The sequence below is a fragment of the Hippopotamus amphibius genome, chromosome 11 (assembly GCF_030028045.1).
Source record: "Hippopotamus amphibius kiboko isolate mHipAmp2 chromosome 11, mHipAmp2.hap2, whole genome shotgun sequence".
Classification (NCBI taxonomy): Eukaryota; Metazoa; Chordata; class Mammalia; order Artiodactyla; family Hippopotamidae; genus Hippopotamus; species Hippopotamus amphibius.
Window position 1 is genome coordinate 91,967,729 of NC_080196.1, and position 16,886 is coordinate 91,984,614.

The window sequence follows — 16,886 nt, forward strand, 5'->3', positions numbered from 1 at the left end:
TTCTAAACTTGTGGCAACAAGGTGTGAAACAAATACATAATCAAATAACTACAGTATGTGTTGAGTTGTAATTGGGATGTGTTTTTAATTTGAGGGAGGTGTCAAGTAACATACTAGGGCGGGCACAGTAAAAACACCAGGGAAGTAGTTCTCCTTCAGGATTGTGGGGAGAGGAGGTAGTGCGTTAGGGGAAACTCTTGGAGAAATTGAGACATTTGAGCTGCACTTTGAAGGATGGCTAGGACTTTAGCAAGTATGTAAAATGGGACTGGGTATTTTAGGCAAAACAAGTAGCCGGAGCATGAATCTGAAAGCACATGCAGAAATGCATTCACCTAACAATAGGAAACATTTTATGTCCTAGGAATTGGGCATATAATGATGGCTGAGGAGTACAATCCCTGTCCCTGAGAGCTTTTGAAGTTAAGAGATTAAAATTGTTGTTAGGTTGGCATGCTGAGATTTCAGACTGGTGATTCTCTTGGGCCAGATTTGAGTTGAAGGTGTGTTTGGTTTGGCGTACACAGTGATTTCTCTTTCCCCTTCTTTCCTCCCTTTTCCTGCAAATAAGTTTCCAGTACTTATTTTTTGACGTATAAATGGGCGTTGAAGATGTGGCAGCTCAAATGCCACTTCCGCCAAGGGTGAGTAGCAGCTACTCACTTTATTTTCTTTCTTAAATTTATTTATTTATGTATTTATTTTTTTATTTTTATTTTTTGGCTGCGTTGGGTTGTCATTGCTCTGCGGACTTGCTCTAGTTGTGGCGAATGGCGGCCTTTGTTGCAGCATGTAGGATCTTTTTTAGTTGCAGCATGCAGGCTTTTAGTTGCAGCATGACGGATCTAGTTCTTTGACCAGGGATGGAACCCGGGGCCCCCTGCATTGAGAGCATGGAGTCTTAACTACTGGACCACCAGGGAAGTCCCACGGCTACTCACTTTAGATGGACATGCACTTGTCCTCCTCAGTACTTTTCTTTACACCTGGCATATTTTATTCATTTACATAATTTTCCTGGCTCCTGTATGCCTTTGTGTTGTGAATCCTGCATGGGTGATTTACTACTGTTCCTGCTCTTCTAAATTTTGTTTGACAAATTTTAATAGGAGAAAATGTAGAAAAATGCATGATGTATTTTAGGAACATCTCTTTTTAAAACAAAATAAACATTTCAGTATTCAGACAGGAGCAGCTTTTACTAACATTGCGTACTAGGCACTTCATATAGATTTTCCTCTTTGAGTTCTGTATACCCTCCTTTTAATCCAGGTTCAGAGAGAGTTTAAGTAACTTAATTTGTTCCACTACTTAGTGTGAGAGCTGGGATTCTAATCCAGACCTCTAATTCCAAAACCTACTAGGCAGATAATCTTTGGTTATCTGGAAAGTGTACCTTCAACATGTATTTATTGAATGTGGGCAAGTGGCTAAGTATTCAAAGACATAAGAAAAACTGCTTTTTCTTTGCCTGGGGCAGGAATTTATGTAAAACAGATTACAGTAGACGGGAGCACATGTTAAATACCAAGTGATATAAATTTAAAGGAAGCCCACAACTACAGCAGTGTCTGGTAGAATAGAAATTGATAGAAATGACTAAGGTAACTTTGTGAGAGAATGTAGCGGGTAGTCAAGAGAGGTAGGTCAAAGATGATTTGTCATGCTTTCCAATACTGGGTAATTGAGTGGAGTTCAAGCTGTACAAGTAATGGTCGTCAGAAGAGGAACAGATTTTGGTAGAGACTGATGAGTTAGTTTTATTAATTTGGTGATGGAGGGTGGGTTTTTATAATTCAAGTAAATAGCCAAAGAAAACAAAAGCAAAATAAGGATGGAATGCAACAACATCAACAAACAAATAAAGACAACCTGGCATAAGTACAGCTTCCACTCCTGCTTTATCTCATTTATTCTTAGGCTGATGCCATTTTCTTATTCCATGTGAGATTTTGAGGTTAGATAAGTTAGTTTGAGTTATGAATGTTGAATGGATTTTTAATTAATATTTATTTTCTGTATTTTAATATTTTTGAAAATAATTTACCCTGTTTTTATGGGGAAAATCTTTTGAGGAATTCAGTGGTCTCTCTTTTTTTAAAATAACAACTTCATTGATATATGATTCACATAGTATAAAATTCACTTTTTTAAAGTGTATGATTTGATGGTTTTCACTCTAGTGACAGAGTTCTGCAACTATCACCAGTATCAATGTTAGAACATTTTCATTACCCCCAAAAGAAACTCCATACCCATTAGAAGTCCCCCCCCCCCCCCACCACTTTGGCAACCACTAATCTACTTTTTGTTTTGGTCATCTGCCTATTCTGGATATTTTGTATAAATGGGATTATACAACATGTGGCCATTTGTGACTGGCTTCTTTCACCTAACATGTTTTCTGGGTTCATCCATGCTGAAGCATGTATCCGTACTTCATTCCTCTTTATGATTGGATAATATTACGTTGTATAGATATACTCATTTATACATTTGTCAGTTGATGGGCATTTGGGTTGTATTTACTTTTTGGCTATTATGAATGATACTGCTGTGAACATTTATGTACATTTTTTTTTGTGGATGTAGGTTTTTGGTAAATTTGGATGAAATTGCTAAGGGTGGGATTGCTGGGTTATATGGTGACTTTGTGTTTAACATTTTGAGGGATTGTCAGACTACTTTCCAAGGTGGCTGTACAGTTTTGCAATCCCACCAGCAATATATGAGGGTTCCATTTTCTCTGCTTTCTTGCCAATAATTTTTGTCTATTCTTTTAATTTATCCAACCTAGTGGGTGTGAAGTGGTATCTCTTTGTAGTTTTGGTATGCAATTCAGTAATAACTAATGGTATTCAGTATCTTTCATGTGCTTATTGGCCATTCTTTGGAGAATTGAGTATTAGAGTCCTTTGCCCATTTAAAAATTATTCATCTTTTTATTGTTGTCAATGGTCTTTATAATGAAGTTGGGTATAGTTAACTGATAAACAGCATAGGTGATGGTGAATTTTTTATGTGTATTAGTGATAGACTTAGGTTTAGCTAGTTGTTGATCAAGAATATTTTAAAGTGCTGGTCTTCATAAGTAATCCTTGATGCCTTAGAGGGCCAGGACAGGGAGAGCGGGAGGGAGTCACAGGAGGGAGTCACGGGAGGAAGGGGATATGGGGATATATGTATAAATACAGCTGATTCACTTTGGTATACCTCAAAAGCTGGTACAAGAGTGTAAAGCAATTCTTTTCCAATAAAGAACTTTGGGAAAAAAAAAAAAAAAGTTCTGTTAAGATTTTACTTTAGGGTGACTAGTCGACAAGACTAGTTGACAGTCGACAGGATTTGACTGAACACACCTTTATAATAATGAGAAGGCCTAACTTTAATATTTTGGGAATGTCAAAAACAACATTTTAATTGTCATTTAAAACTATAAGCACCACATTTTAATTATGTGCATTGAATCTTTGACTTAACTGGGGCAATTCCATCTTTCCCAAGTAATTGAATCTACTTTGTGAAATGTTTTCTAATATCTGTGTGTGTCTCTCTCTTTTTTCTTTTCTTTTAGGTTATCCTGAATACCACATGTCTAACAATTTTCCTTGCAACGTTAGCCGTTGTTTTTCACTGCCTCCAAAAGATCAGAATTGCTCCGGAAATTGGAGACACATTTGATTTAAAAGAAATAACTTTAACAAATGGACAATATGTCTATTACAAATACACCAACAAGTAATGATGCCTGTCTGAGCATTGTACATAGTTTGATGTGCCATAGACAAGGTGGAGAGAGTGAAACATTTGCAAAAAGAGCAATTGAAAGTTTGGTAAAGAAGCTGAAGGAGAAAAAAGATGAATTGGATTCTTTAATAACAGCTATAACTACAAATGGAGCTCACCCTAGCAAATGTGTTACCATACAGAGAACATTGGATGGAAGGCTTCAGGTTAGTCTCGTTCTAGAGTTTTTTCTATATCTTCTGTAGTGGCAGATTTTTACAAATTCATGTTTCCTCTTAAGTTACTATGGGAAATTTAATGCTTGCTCCATCTCTTTAGATATCATAGTACCTCCTGTACCAGTACACATTATGGGAATATACAGAAGAATGTATCTTCCATACAGTAGAGATATAGTTTAAAAGTTTTTAAGTGTTTTGACTAAAAAAAAATGTTCAGTGTAGAAAATTTGGAAACTAAAAATAAAAATCAGAAGAAAACCCACATCTTCATCACTTTGATATTCATCCCTGTAGCCTTTTTTTTTTTCTTTTTCTCTTTTTTGGTATTATGTGCACATTTAAAAAACTGAGTTATTATTCTCTCTCATCCACTACATTCTTTTTCTTTTGCACATCTTTTTTGCATTGATATTGGTTCTCTTGGCTCTATCCTCCATGAGTCCTACCATTTCTCTCTTAAATCCCAATACTTTGTCTTTTGCCTTGTATTTTGGGTGGACTTTCTCAAGGCAGTCTTTTAAATCACATCAGCTTTCGTTAACATGCATTCTGCGACTCACTTCCTCCAACGAGTTATTATTTTTGATTAAAAAAATTCCAAAAAAAACCCAAAAAACTGAGTTATACTCAGTTCTTTTATAATTTAGAAATCTGATATTGTATGTTTGGTACTTTTGTTTGAAAAACAATCCAGAAGACTTCAAGCATAATTTTAAAACTTCTGGAGTTGAAAACTTATATATACAAATTTTCTTTACCTTTTATTTTCATGGATCAGATTTTTCTTATAGAACTACATAATATATCTCCTGTGTTTAATATTTTTAAAGAAACATGTAGAAAGCTTATATTGTTAGATTTAAAGTTTTTATTTCTAGATTTTAGGCATGGTTTCTTCATCAAACTCATACTTTTTTTGCATTTTTAAAACCTGAGCATAAGCCTAAAAATCATACCTAACTTTATTGCTTTGTGACCATGGCTAAGTAAGTTATTTTGAGCTTTAGTTTTCTCATTTAAGAAATGGGGATTATAATACTGACTTCATAGGATTGTAAGGATTAATTGAGAATGTATAGTGTGCCTTGTGTAATGTGTGATGCATAGCTGATGTTCAACAAATGGTCATTTATTTTTCTTAGGTGGCTGGTCGGAAAGGATTTCCTCATGTGATCTACGCTCGTCTCTGGAGGTGGCCTGATCTTCACAAAAATGAATTAAAACATGTTAAATATTGTCAGTATGCGTTTGACTTAAAATGTGATAGTGTCTGTGTGAATCCATATCACTATGAACGAGTTGTATCACCCGGAATTGGTAAGTAGGCTTTGCTTTTATGCTTAGAAGCACAAAGGGAAAAGATCGCAATAGTGTTTTAATTTTTCTAAGTTAAATTATAAATTTGGAGATAGCCCAGGACTTCAACTAAGGTTAAAGTATCAGACATTTTTAAGGAAATATAAATATTTAAATTTGAATTCAGAACAAACTTGTATTCTGACTGCTAAAACTAATTTGCCCATTTAGAAGATTGTTTTCAAAAAACAAGATGGAAAGCATTTATGCAGTTAGATAGCATTTGTACTACTATTCTTGAATTGGAATGGTTCATGGAAGTTTTGAATCCCTGGCTTAAATTTACATTCTGTAATTTAAAATATAATGGAAATTATTTTCATGGTAATGATTAATGTTTTATTTTCCTTTCCCTTTTAAAATTTAAGATCTCTCGGGATTAACACTGCAGAGTAATGGTAGGTAATTTGTTTCTCGTAACTTTCTCTCTTTTCTTTTATCCTGTCCCCTTTGTTTTTTGATTGACCTAGAACTAGTTTGTGTGGGTGCTGGTAACATTTACAAGAAAAAAACTTACTGCTTCAGAAATGTATGCTTTGGAGGGGGCGGGGCATGCGTCAGCACTTAAAACTGGATTTAAATAGGCTGTTGGCTCTTTGGATTTGAACTGCTGTTTATGACTGAAGGTAGTCTAAAAAATGTGATAGGGGAACAGAAAACATACAAAGGAAGAATTATTTTTGAATTGGTAAAAACTATTTTGGAAGAAAATCTCACGGAGCCAGTTTATTTTTTTATCTTTATTTTTTTTTTTCAAAATCTTCAAAGTATTTATTTTAACTTAAATGGGTATAAATAATCTCTGATAATTTAGAATCATGTGTAACATAGTTTAAAAACACCAAAATTCTCATTTTCCTTCATTTCAGCCTAATTTTTATGAATGATAATTTTCTGAATAACTTAAAACTGTGTAATACATTAATTTTTTCAGTCTTGTTACATTTTGAGTAAATAAAACAAGGCTACTTTAAAGTATATGTCAATCACAGATGTTTTAATCCTGATTTTAAAAGGAGAAAGTGTTTTGAGGTGGGGAAATGAAACAAATGGGGGGTGGGTATTTTTTGTGTGTATAATATTTGAGAACTGAGATCCGTTGAAACTTTAGTTCTGTTTCTTGGAACATGTTAATGAACTAAAATTTCTGTAAGAAATAATTCATTTGCAGAGAAATTCTGATAAAAGAGCCACTATCATCTTAGAAAGGTGTGCCATTGTTTTGAAGGGAAATTAGTGGCTGAGCACCTCTTTTGTTACAGAATCTTAGAAACGGGTCAGAAATATCATCTGACCTTAACATTTAGGAAGAGCATGAAAGTCTGCTTGTTTTTATTTCTCCACTTCTCTTCCATGTCAGTAATTATAAAGGAAGACTCTAGTGCCTTTTAGTACCTGTTAAGGGTTAGTTGGTTTCTGAGAATAGTGGGTTGGTAATGGAAGCTGTTGTGGTCATCTGGGAAGGGTAGCTTTAAGATTGATTGGGTAAAGCCCTGCCTCTTCACCACACAGACGTTGATATCATGTCACCTCTTTTTGAAAGTAAACACCCTTTAGATCTTTAGCATTCTCCATCTATGTTTTTGGAGAATGAAAGCTTTTAGCTCGGTGGGTATTAGAGGTTGGGCAAGTGTAGTGATAACTATATCAGAATCTTCCTAGGGGGCTGGTTGTGAGGATATCCAATTCTGAAGACTCATCACACTGCTTCCTGTCCTAAAATACTGCTGTTATGAGTTCCTGTTATTGATGGGCTTGTGTGGGTTGGGAGCCCCTTTTTATGCTCTAGCCCTGTATTCAGCCTTATGGATCCCCCTAGTGGTGGCTGTGTAAAGGCTGGCTTCAGTGGCTTCTTTCCTCAGAGAACAATATGGGTTTCTCACAGGTTCTTTTAGATTTGGACAAGGAAATAATATAAGGCCAGGTAGCTAAAAGTTAAGCACATGGGTTAATTCCTTCACTTTTGAATTGGGATCTTGGTGGTAATCATTTCCAGCCTGTCTCATCTCTTCTATGAAACTTTCCATGACCACATCAACTTGTGTGTTGATTTTAATAAATATTTAATGAGCATGTATTGCCTGGTACTGTGTTAGGTTCCAGGGACAATAAGATAAATATGGTGTGTTTTTTCCACTCGAGGGAGCTCATAGTCTAGTGGAGGAAAGAAAAGGTAAATAAGACAGTGACAGTACCATCAGACAGGCTGTAACCTGCTTGCTGGTGGTAATAAAGAGCAGAGACCTAGGATGAGCTCAGTATCTTCAGCTTTTCTGGCCGCTATGCATTCTTTACTCCTCATAGAACATTTTATAATCTCTGTATACTTGTATGACCACTCTAAAAATATGGTTAAATCATAATAGCTAACACTTTCTAAGTACATATTTTGTGTCAGAATATTTTACAAATATTGTGTCATCATTCTGCTAATACTCCTACATGGTAGGTGGCATTATCTACATTTTATCAGATGTAGAGACTGGTACCCGGAGAGGTCAAGGAACGTGCTCAAGACTAGACAGCTAGGAGGGGCTGGAGTAATGTGTGCTCACTATTAGATATTTAAGCAATAGAAAAATATCATAAAAGACTGTGAGCTCTGTGAGGGCAGTGATCTTTTGTTTACTGATGTATCCCAAGTGCTAGAACAGTACCTGGAACATAGGTGCTCAATAAATATTTTTTCAGTGAATTTAATTTGTTGAATGCTAGTCCATAAAGAGAAATACTTAATAGTTTGGTGTCTGTTTCCTGGACTTTAAAAATATATACTATATGTTTTTTTTAATTTTATTTTTTTGAATAGGCAATACATGGTCCATAAATCAAAATACTATAAAAAGGTATACAGTGAAAAGAAGTGCTCCCACCCCTGTCCCCATTCCCCCCTTCCGCAGGTAATCACTTTTATTAGTTTCTGGTGTTTCCTTCCAAAAATTCTTTGTGCAAAAATACATGTATTATTTCCCTCTTTCTTAGACAAAAAGCATATTGTACACTGTACTGGACCTTAATTTTTTACTTACATGATTTTTTAAACATGAATATGATCGTAGTATACAATAGTGTTTTGTAACCTACTTTTTTTCTCTTGGCAAAAATGTATTGCAGACATCTATCCTTGTTGATACCCAGTTTTTCCTAAGAAACTTTTATTTTAAGTGATTTGATTAAAGGGACCTGTAGACTGGTAAAAGTCCCAAACTTACAGTTGGGAAGGGTTAGCTAGCGTAGTAGGCAAGAAAAAGTTATGAGGCATAACTTTTTAAAAGCAGAGTTCAGTTGTTATTTTCAAATCTTTTTTTTTTTTTTTTTTTGGTCACGCAATGCGGCTTGTGGGATCTTAGTTCCCTGACCAGGGTTTGAACGTGGGCCTCAGCAGTGAAAGCACCGAGTCCTAACCACTGGACTGCCAGGGATTCTTATGATTGCACATTAAGCCAAAGCGTCAACTGAAAAGCAGAGATAATGAGTATCAAGTTGACCAGCTATATCCTCATATCAATAGCTTTCTCCTTATGTACTAGCAATAGCAATATCTTGGTAAAAAGATCCCAGTCACTGTAAACAACAAAAAACCCTAAAATTTCCAAGAATTAAATAGAGATGTCAGGGTCTATATGCAGAAAATCATAGGACTTTGTTGAAGAGTATAATTTTTAAAAAATTGAGTAAATACAGTCACACCCACTTCATGTCCCAAATGATTTTTTTGTTTGCATTTTTATAATTTGGCCAACATTAGTGATGAGTGGTTAGATCCATTTTTTTACTGACATATAATGATATGTTAAGCTCTTTTTGGTTATCTTTTTGCTGCCATAGAATTTTCTAAAGAGAAACTCTTTAGAATGGAATTTATGGGTCTTAAAAATATCAATGTCTTCATTACTTTTGATGCATGAAAAAGCCCTTTAAGAGATTGTGCATGGAAATCTGAACAACAGATTATTCTTACCTCTTTGAAATATTCTCAATTTAATAAAAAAAAAAATGTAACTCTCAGTATTTATGTGCAATAGATTTTTTCAAAGATTGAGATAAAGATAAGGATATGTTGATTCTTAATGGAAAAGAGAATGTCTTTTTGTTGACTGTTAACTGCTCTAAGAAAAGAACCTAGTGTTAGAGTTCAATGGACTATAAAATTCTAGGGTAGTGTTAGTTCAGATGCAGTAAAGGGTTGTTTGCTAAAGATAGAAAGCAAACCCCGAAACTATAGCCTGAAAACAAACAGGGAGGTTCTGGGCAGAGACCCATTGATTATTATAAATGCAGTTTCAGTTTTCTTTTTTTCCCACAACAAAGCCAACTATTCCTTGGTTTGTTCAAGAAAAGGTGTTATGTCAGCTAGAGTCTAGCTTTGCTCATTAAGGTGTAACTACGTAGGTGAAAGATGTTGTTTATTGAGTTTTTTCACACTACATATTTATCAAACATCATTTGGATTGGGTTTCTAGAAAAAAGTTTCAGTTTGACATACCATTTGGTATTTTTCTGCTCATTCTAATCTTTTAGGGGACATTCAGTATACTTCACTTTCAAAGACTACGTTACTGAACAGTAATTCTAGATCCTGGAATTGGATAGCTGTCAGATCCTACTCATATTTTTACTCTGTGAAATTAGTAAAAAGATAAAGAAAGTAATTACTTGGTCTCAGTTTGGTCTTAGCTAGGTAAACATTTTCCCCAGCCACTTGATTTTTGTCTATTTTATGTTATATATTTAAGGTGATTATTTCTTTTAGATTATTAATCAAGAAACTAAGGGGGAAAAAAAAGAAACTAAGGAATACCTCTTCAGGACCATTGCTGGAGGTTGTTGGAATATAGTCTACCTTCAGATTTCAAGCAGTCAGTCAGATTGATCTGATGTGCTACTACCGCTAAATAAATAACTTTTTGCTGATAAAAGTAGTATGCTTTTAAAAGAGCATGAGAAAATTCTGAGTTAGAGTTATTTACCCTGTAGTTGATTTTAGGTGGTGTTGTATTTCTTGTAAGATTTTTTTTCCTGGGAACAGAAGCTTATAATATTTTAAAATATGTTTGCTTTTCTGTATAGCTCCACCTAGTATGTTGGTGAAGGATGAATATGTTCATGACTTTGAGGGACAGCCATCATTGTCCACTGAAGGGCATTCAATTCAAACCATCCAGCATCCACCAAGTAATCGTGCGTCGACGGAGACATACAGCACCCCAGCTCTCTTGGCTCCATCTGAGTCTAATGCTGCCAGCACCACCAACTTTCCCAACATTCCTGTGGCTTCCACAAGTGAGTTGTAGAGTCAGATGTAGTCAGCAAGATGAATTTTCCTAATCATTGAATATTTATAGGTAGTCACTTGGAGGAAGCCTCCAAGTAAGTGAAAATTAAAAGTACTATGGTATCTTTCATAGGTAAACAAGCATTAAATAGGTTTTTGAGTTGTCCTGGAAAAAAACGGTATTTGTAATCTATTTAAATGTTCTCATGTTGATGTATAGTCACTTGGAATTTAAGTAATGACTTAAATTAATGGTCTAATTTGTACTTTATTACGTGCAGAAGTAAGAAGTCTCTTGAGCTTTCAGATATATTTTAGGGAAATATTTAAGTTGCCAACAAGTAGTTTTGAACCAAGAGGTTTATAAAAATCTGTGTTAATGGAATTGTAAGCTTTCTTTAATCAGTATTTTTATTTTGCTTTATCTGGAAGAATGTTACTTTATAATAGTCATCTCAGTCTCTAATTGTGCAAACATAGGAAAACACATCTTGACAAATTTGTTTGTAACATATAACCCTCAAGATAGATGTTAAGTATCTTAGTCAACTTTGAAATAAAGCTAAATTCTGTGTATCTAACCTTTTTTTTTCCCTAACAAGAAGTCTATTTTCAAACGATTCTTCCCGTTATAGAGGTGCTCACCTTCTCTGCCATGTCATGGAGGCAGAGTGCTATTAGGTTCAGCTTTTCTTAGGGCCTGGTCAAGGCAATAATGACCGTATTTTCATAGCCACCAAAGGTTGGACAGTTTTCAACTTGGCAAATTGAGTGGCCTCTTTTTTTTTTTTTTTTAAATTAATCACAGAACAGGGTCTTGGCATTTGTGTTGTGTTATTTGCACCTGGTTGCTAAGGAGATCGTATCCATGCCCATGTCAGCAGTGAATTGTTGATAGGCCTGGACTGATACTTTGTTAGTTGATATCAAAGGAAGCATTATTCTGTTTAATATCAGATCAGATTCAACATAGGAAGTTGATCTTTGGAATAAATGGAGGACTGATTTCTGCAATTGAGTTTCAAATAAAGTATACCAAATTTCCCCCTTTAATTCATTTTACCTCTTCAAACAATATCTTTTGGATTTACTACATGAGATGACAGTCTCACTATAGATAGCATATTCCAAGTGAGCCATATAGGTTTAACCCGTACTTTGGAACGTGAATCTTTAATCACTTGGTGCTTCTCTTATCTGTCTACTCTTTATTTACCAGTTTGGGAATATAATTGACAAACAGAGTGGGTAGGGAAGGAGAATAAAAGAACATACATTATAGCCACTTAACTCTGTTGATTAGTGCCACTTTAACTCTTTTGATACTACCTGGAGGTTGAATTTGCATGCTTTTTTTTTTCCTTTTTAAATATAAATTTATTTATTTATTTATTTATTGGTTGCGTTGGGTCTTCGTTGCTGCACACAGGCTTTCTCTAGTTGCTGCGAGCAGGGGCTACTCTTCATTGCGGTGCGCAGGCTCCTCGTAGTGGTTTCTCTTGTTGTGGAGCACGGGCTCTAGGTGCATGGGCTTCAGTAGTTGCGGCACATGGACTCAGTAGTTGTGTCTCATGGGCTCTAGAGCACAGGCTCAGTAGTTGTGTCACACGGGCTTAGTTGCTCCATGGCATATGGAATCTTCCCAGGACAGGGCTTGAACCCGTGTCCCCTGCATTGGCAGGCGGATTCTTTACCACTGCGCCACCTAGGAAGTCCTGCATGCTTTTGTTGATGCTTGCTAAGGTGACTTCATTTTAACAGTTATATTCCTTGGGGCCAGAGTTCTGTTCAAGACCAGAGAAAGTGATATGAATGAAATGAGGATAATTTTGTCTTGGTGTTTATTTGGATATATTTTCTCAATTAATAATGATTACTGTAAGTTTTAGAATTCGTTGCAGAATGTTTCCTTAGATCTCAAAAAGTGTATTAATAAAACTAGATGAAAGAAAAGTTATTGGACTAAAATAGGGGAATTGGAAGACTACATGAGCTGATTTAGTTTTTTAATTTCATTTTATGTACTTGGAATTGTGTAATGGAAATATTCAGTACAGATAACTGCAGTGGGCTTTATGTTCATTTGGCACCTGAATGTTTCAGGGTTTCTTTCCAAATATCTGCAGTAAATTAAAATAATTTAATTTCTCCTGCATAGTGACAGTTTTTGTAAGAGAGCTAAGAGTATGTAGCATGTACAGTTGTTAAAACCAAGAGTAAAAATGTAACTAACCTTTAAAGATAACTGCAAAAATTTGAGGGGGATGAGTAGGAAGGGATGGATGTTGCTGAAAACATCATCTCAAAAAAAAATATTTGGGGAGTACTGAAATAGTCGCTCTAGCTTTTAATTTTATTATCTTAGCCTTGAGGGAATGTGATTTGTAGAGAAGAGAAAAATGTTCCTTTTTCTTGAAACTTTGAGCATACTAGAGCATTGCTGTCATTTAGTCTCTTCTATCTGATTATACTCCTATGTAGATGAGAAAGGATTGAGATAATGCCAGTAACATAACAGTTATGGACTTTCAGTGCTTTCCAAGTGAGATGCACAGTTAACTTAATACTTGCTTGAGGAAATTAAGCTTTTTCCACACAAAAAATAAAGCCTTAAAAATATAAGCAATTTCATACAATGGTTTTGAGTAGACTAGTTTTCCAGGTGTATTACATATAGAGAGGGCAACTAATTTTCTGTAAATCCAGGAATATGATAGTGTTCTTAGAGGCAATTCTTGATTTTTAAAAGTAATGAAAGCATTTCAAAATAGACTGATTTGTTGTTGTTGTTGTTTGTTTTTTTTTTAACTAGGAGATGCTGTGTTGATTGGACAGTGGCGCTTACCTTTTTTTTTTTTTAACTTTCACCTTACCCATCGCATTCCATTTAAAATATTTGCCTGCTCTGCTTTTCTTTGATCAGACTCTAGCAGTCAGCCATTACCAGTACCAGTGCTGATAATAATGAATTTTACAGTTTTCAGTTTTTTTGAGCCTGAACTTTTGCAGTCCTAATCAGAAAGGTTTAGAGCTAGATGGAGTGGCTAGGGGTGAGCTGATGTACTTCTGAAGACATCATGATAGGCTAGACCTGTAGTGGGGTTTTGCTGGCATTTTAAGAATATTTGTGAAGAAATAGGCCACTAAAATAAGCTAGATATTACTTAAAGATAGAATAATTTTGAACTTCTTCAAGTTAAGGTTTGTCTTTATCGATGGCTGTAGGGTTTTTTCTTTGATGGGCCATGGGTAAGTTTCTCTTTTGGCTCATCTTTGTAATTGTGACTATCAGATATAGTTGATCCTTCATTCACCCTATAAAACCATAGGATTGCATCTGTATATGTACCGTATTAATGTCTTCTTGTTCCCCTAGGTCAGCCTGCCAGTATCCTGGCAGGCAGCCATAGTGAAGGATTGTTGCAGATAGCTTCAGGGCCTCAGCCAGGACAGCAGCAGAATGGATTTACTGGTCAGCCAGCTACTTACCATCATAGTATGTACATGCTTTTTAAAATCTTTTAAGTAGTTGAGAAAAAATAGGCAGACTTTATAAAAGCAAATTAATCCATATGGGCCTTAATTTTTAGACAGCACTACCACCTGGACTGGAAGTAGGACTGCACCATACACACCTAATTTGCCTCACCACCAAAACGGCCATCTTCAGCACCACCCGCCTATGCCGCCCCATCCCGGACATTACTGTAAGCTCTTGTTTTTGTTGTAAGGGCCTTTTCTTTTTGAGAACTTTGTTTTCTTTCTATTTTTTAAAAAATGTTTTTACATCTTTTATTCATCTTACAGTTTAGTTTCATGAAATGATTAGTGCTTTTCAGTATTCTTTGTAAACAGTTTTATTTTTCATAGTTATCATACCTTTGTTTTAAAGGATTGATATTTACAAAATACTTTTATTTCTTTGTTGCTAATGTTTCATTAACACCACATTGATTGCCATTCATTTGTTTGTTTGTTTGTTTTGTGTGTTCTTAGATTTCATGTTTATCTGTATACCCATCCTAAGTGGATTGAAACTCCTTGAGTGTCAAGATCTCAAGGTGTCTCTCACCATAGAGTTCAGCATACCATAGACACTCAGATGTTGAATCTGTCATTCCTCTACTCTGTGCAGGCTTGATTGGGAGGGATACCCTACTGTTAACCATACCTCGTAGATTCAGGCAGAATAGGAACATTGTTCATTTGGCCTAGTAAAATCAAGAGTGTAAATCTTTCATATACATTAACTCCCTTTTCTCCATTATAAGATTAATAGTACCAAAGAAAACTTGGAAAATACACAGAGAAGTAAATAAGAAAATAAAAATTACCCAGAATCCTACTACCCAGAGATACCTACTTCTAATATTTTGTCACATTTTCCCTTCCAGTCATATAATTGGGTATATATATAAATTTGGGGGAGGAGGAGATCAGACTGTGAATATGTTGTTGTACCCTGCTTTTTTTTTTTTTTACAGTTATGTTACTATTTATCCATGTCTTAAGAGAATGTAGTTTTTAATGGCTGCCTAGGCCAGCATAGCTGTTAAGGGTGCTGAGTTTGGACCCTTAACTGGCTGTGTGACCACTGGCAAGTTATTTAACCTCTCTAAACCTTAGGGGTAATAATAGTAGTATCTATCTCAAGGGATGTTGTAAGAAGTAAATGTAATAATTCATGTGAGGTGTTTAGCACAATGTTTTAACACACAATAATCTCTCAGTTATGTTAGCTACCGTGCCATTTGTAAATATTCTTAATTTAATAAACCATAAAACACTTGTTTTAAAATGTACCTAACAGTTTGAATTATATATTACATTATGAATTATACTGTATTACATATTACATGAATAATTTATAATTTACATTAAAATTTGTGTGTACAACTATTGTAAATTGTTTAACATTTGGTATATAGCACTAAAATGTTGGCTATTAAGTAGCTACAGAAGTAATTCAAGAGTATTTGCTTATTATAATTATAAACTAAGCTTTTGAGTTCTTAGACATTGTGTAAGCGTGATCTAAACAATTCCTAAAGTGTGATGGTTATATTTAAGATTTATTAAAAGTTTCAGCGTTGGAAAACTTTTCATAAATAAAAATGGTATTTTTATTGTCTTTTCTTTAGGGCCGCCAGTTCACAACGAGCTTGCATTCCAGCCTCCCATTTCTAATCATCCTGGTAAGTGTATTTCAAAACTAATTCCCTACATTTAACTTTTCTTTATGGCAATTGAAACAAATACACACACAGAGATTTTAATATAGCTGTAGAGTAACTTAACTTTTCAGATAAGTACAATTCTCATTACAGCATTAGTTAATCAACAGTTTATGAGTAACCAATATAATCACACATAAACTGTCCATGTTTGGTGCTTTTTAACTGTCTCTGAAAGAAAAGACAAGAACTGCATTTTTGGCTAAAATATAAAGTACCAAAATGCCATTTTTAAGATGCATTCAATACATATACAGAAGAAACTAGGTTTCAAAATAGAACAGCTGTAAAACTGTAGCTTAAAAAACCAGAGAGAATCTGAAGTAGGTGCTGAACAGAAAAATAATTCACTGTTTATCTGTCTTAGAAGATAGATTCAGGAATCTCTGGTTAAGTGGGATTTAGAAATATTTGCATTAAATTATGTTCAAAAGAGTAAATAGCTAAGTAGATTTAAACTATAGAAGTAATAAGACAGAAAGTTTGGAAATAAAAATACTGAAGGCTTCTTAACATAAACATAGGATTTTCATTTGTTTTTCCTTACTCCATCCTATCATATCTGAATTTTTAGCTTAGAAAGACACAAATATATAATTTCAGTTCATCACCTTAATTTTCCCCCTAGTTTAAAAAAGTTTGTTTTATTATGAAGAATTTCAACATATGCCAAATACCAATATAGAAAATTCTTATTGTACTCGTTCCTCAGTTTCAGCTATTGTCAACTAATGGCCAATCTTGTTTCTTTCATACTCTCACCTGCTTTTCATATCTTTACCTATTACTTCGATGGAAATCCTGTATAATCATTTGATACATAAATATTTCATTGTATATTTCCAGTGAGGATTTTTTGAAAATGTAACTACAGTAACCATAATGATCAATTTAAAGGGTAACTTATAGTTCCTCAAATAGATCTACATAATTTTCTTAAACAGTGTCTTGTTTATGTTGGTTCCTACTTTTCTTCTAGCTGTTAAAGAAAAAAAATAAAACATTGAGGGTAAGATCTTTATGCTTATAATTCTTCTTATATTTCAGTTTAGG

General features: G+C 34.6%; 1 protein-coding gene across 3 annotated transcripts in view; it reads left to right on the forward strand.

Annotated features, from left to right (window-relative positions):
• The window catches only part of SMAD4 (SMAD family member 4), a 53,222-nt gene that overhangs the window by 11,632 nt on the left and 24,704 nt on the right, over positions 1–16,886 (forward strand). For all 3 annotated transcript variants that reach the window (XR_009047928.1, XM_057698321.1, XM_057698322.1), the window contains exons 2-8: positions 3,575–3,953; positions 5,111–5,285; positions 5,693–5,722; positions 10,395–10,607; positions 13,976–14,095; positions 14,190–14,306; positions 15,741–15,794. Coding sequence is in view for 2 of the 3 variants with exons in the window: in XM_057698321.1 (XP_057554304.1) it covers positions 3,705–3,953; positions 5,111–5,285; positions 5,693–5,722; positions 10,395–10,607; positions 13,976–14,095; positions 14,190–14,306; positions 15,741–15,794 (958 nt within the window). In the remaining variant the exon portion in view is untranslated. The remainder of the gene's footprint in view (positions 1–3,574; positions 3,954–5,110; positions 5,286–5,692; positions 5,723–10,394; positions 10,608–13,975; positions 14,096–14,189; positions 14,307–15,740; positions 15,795–16,886) is intronic.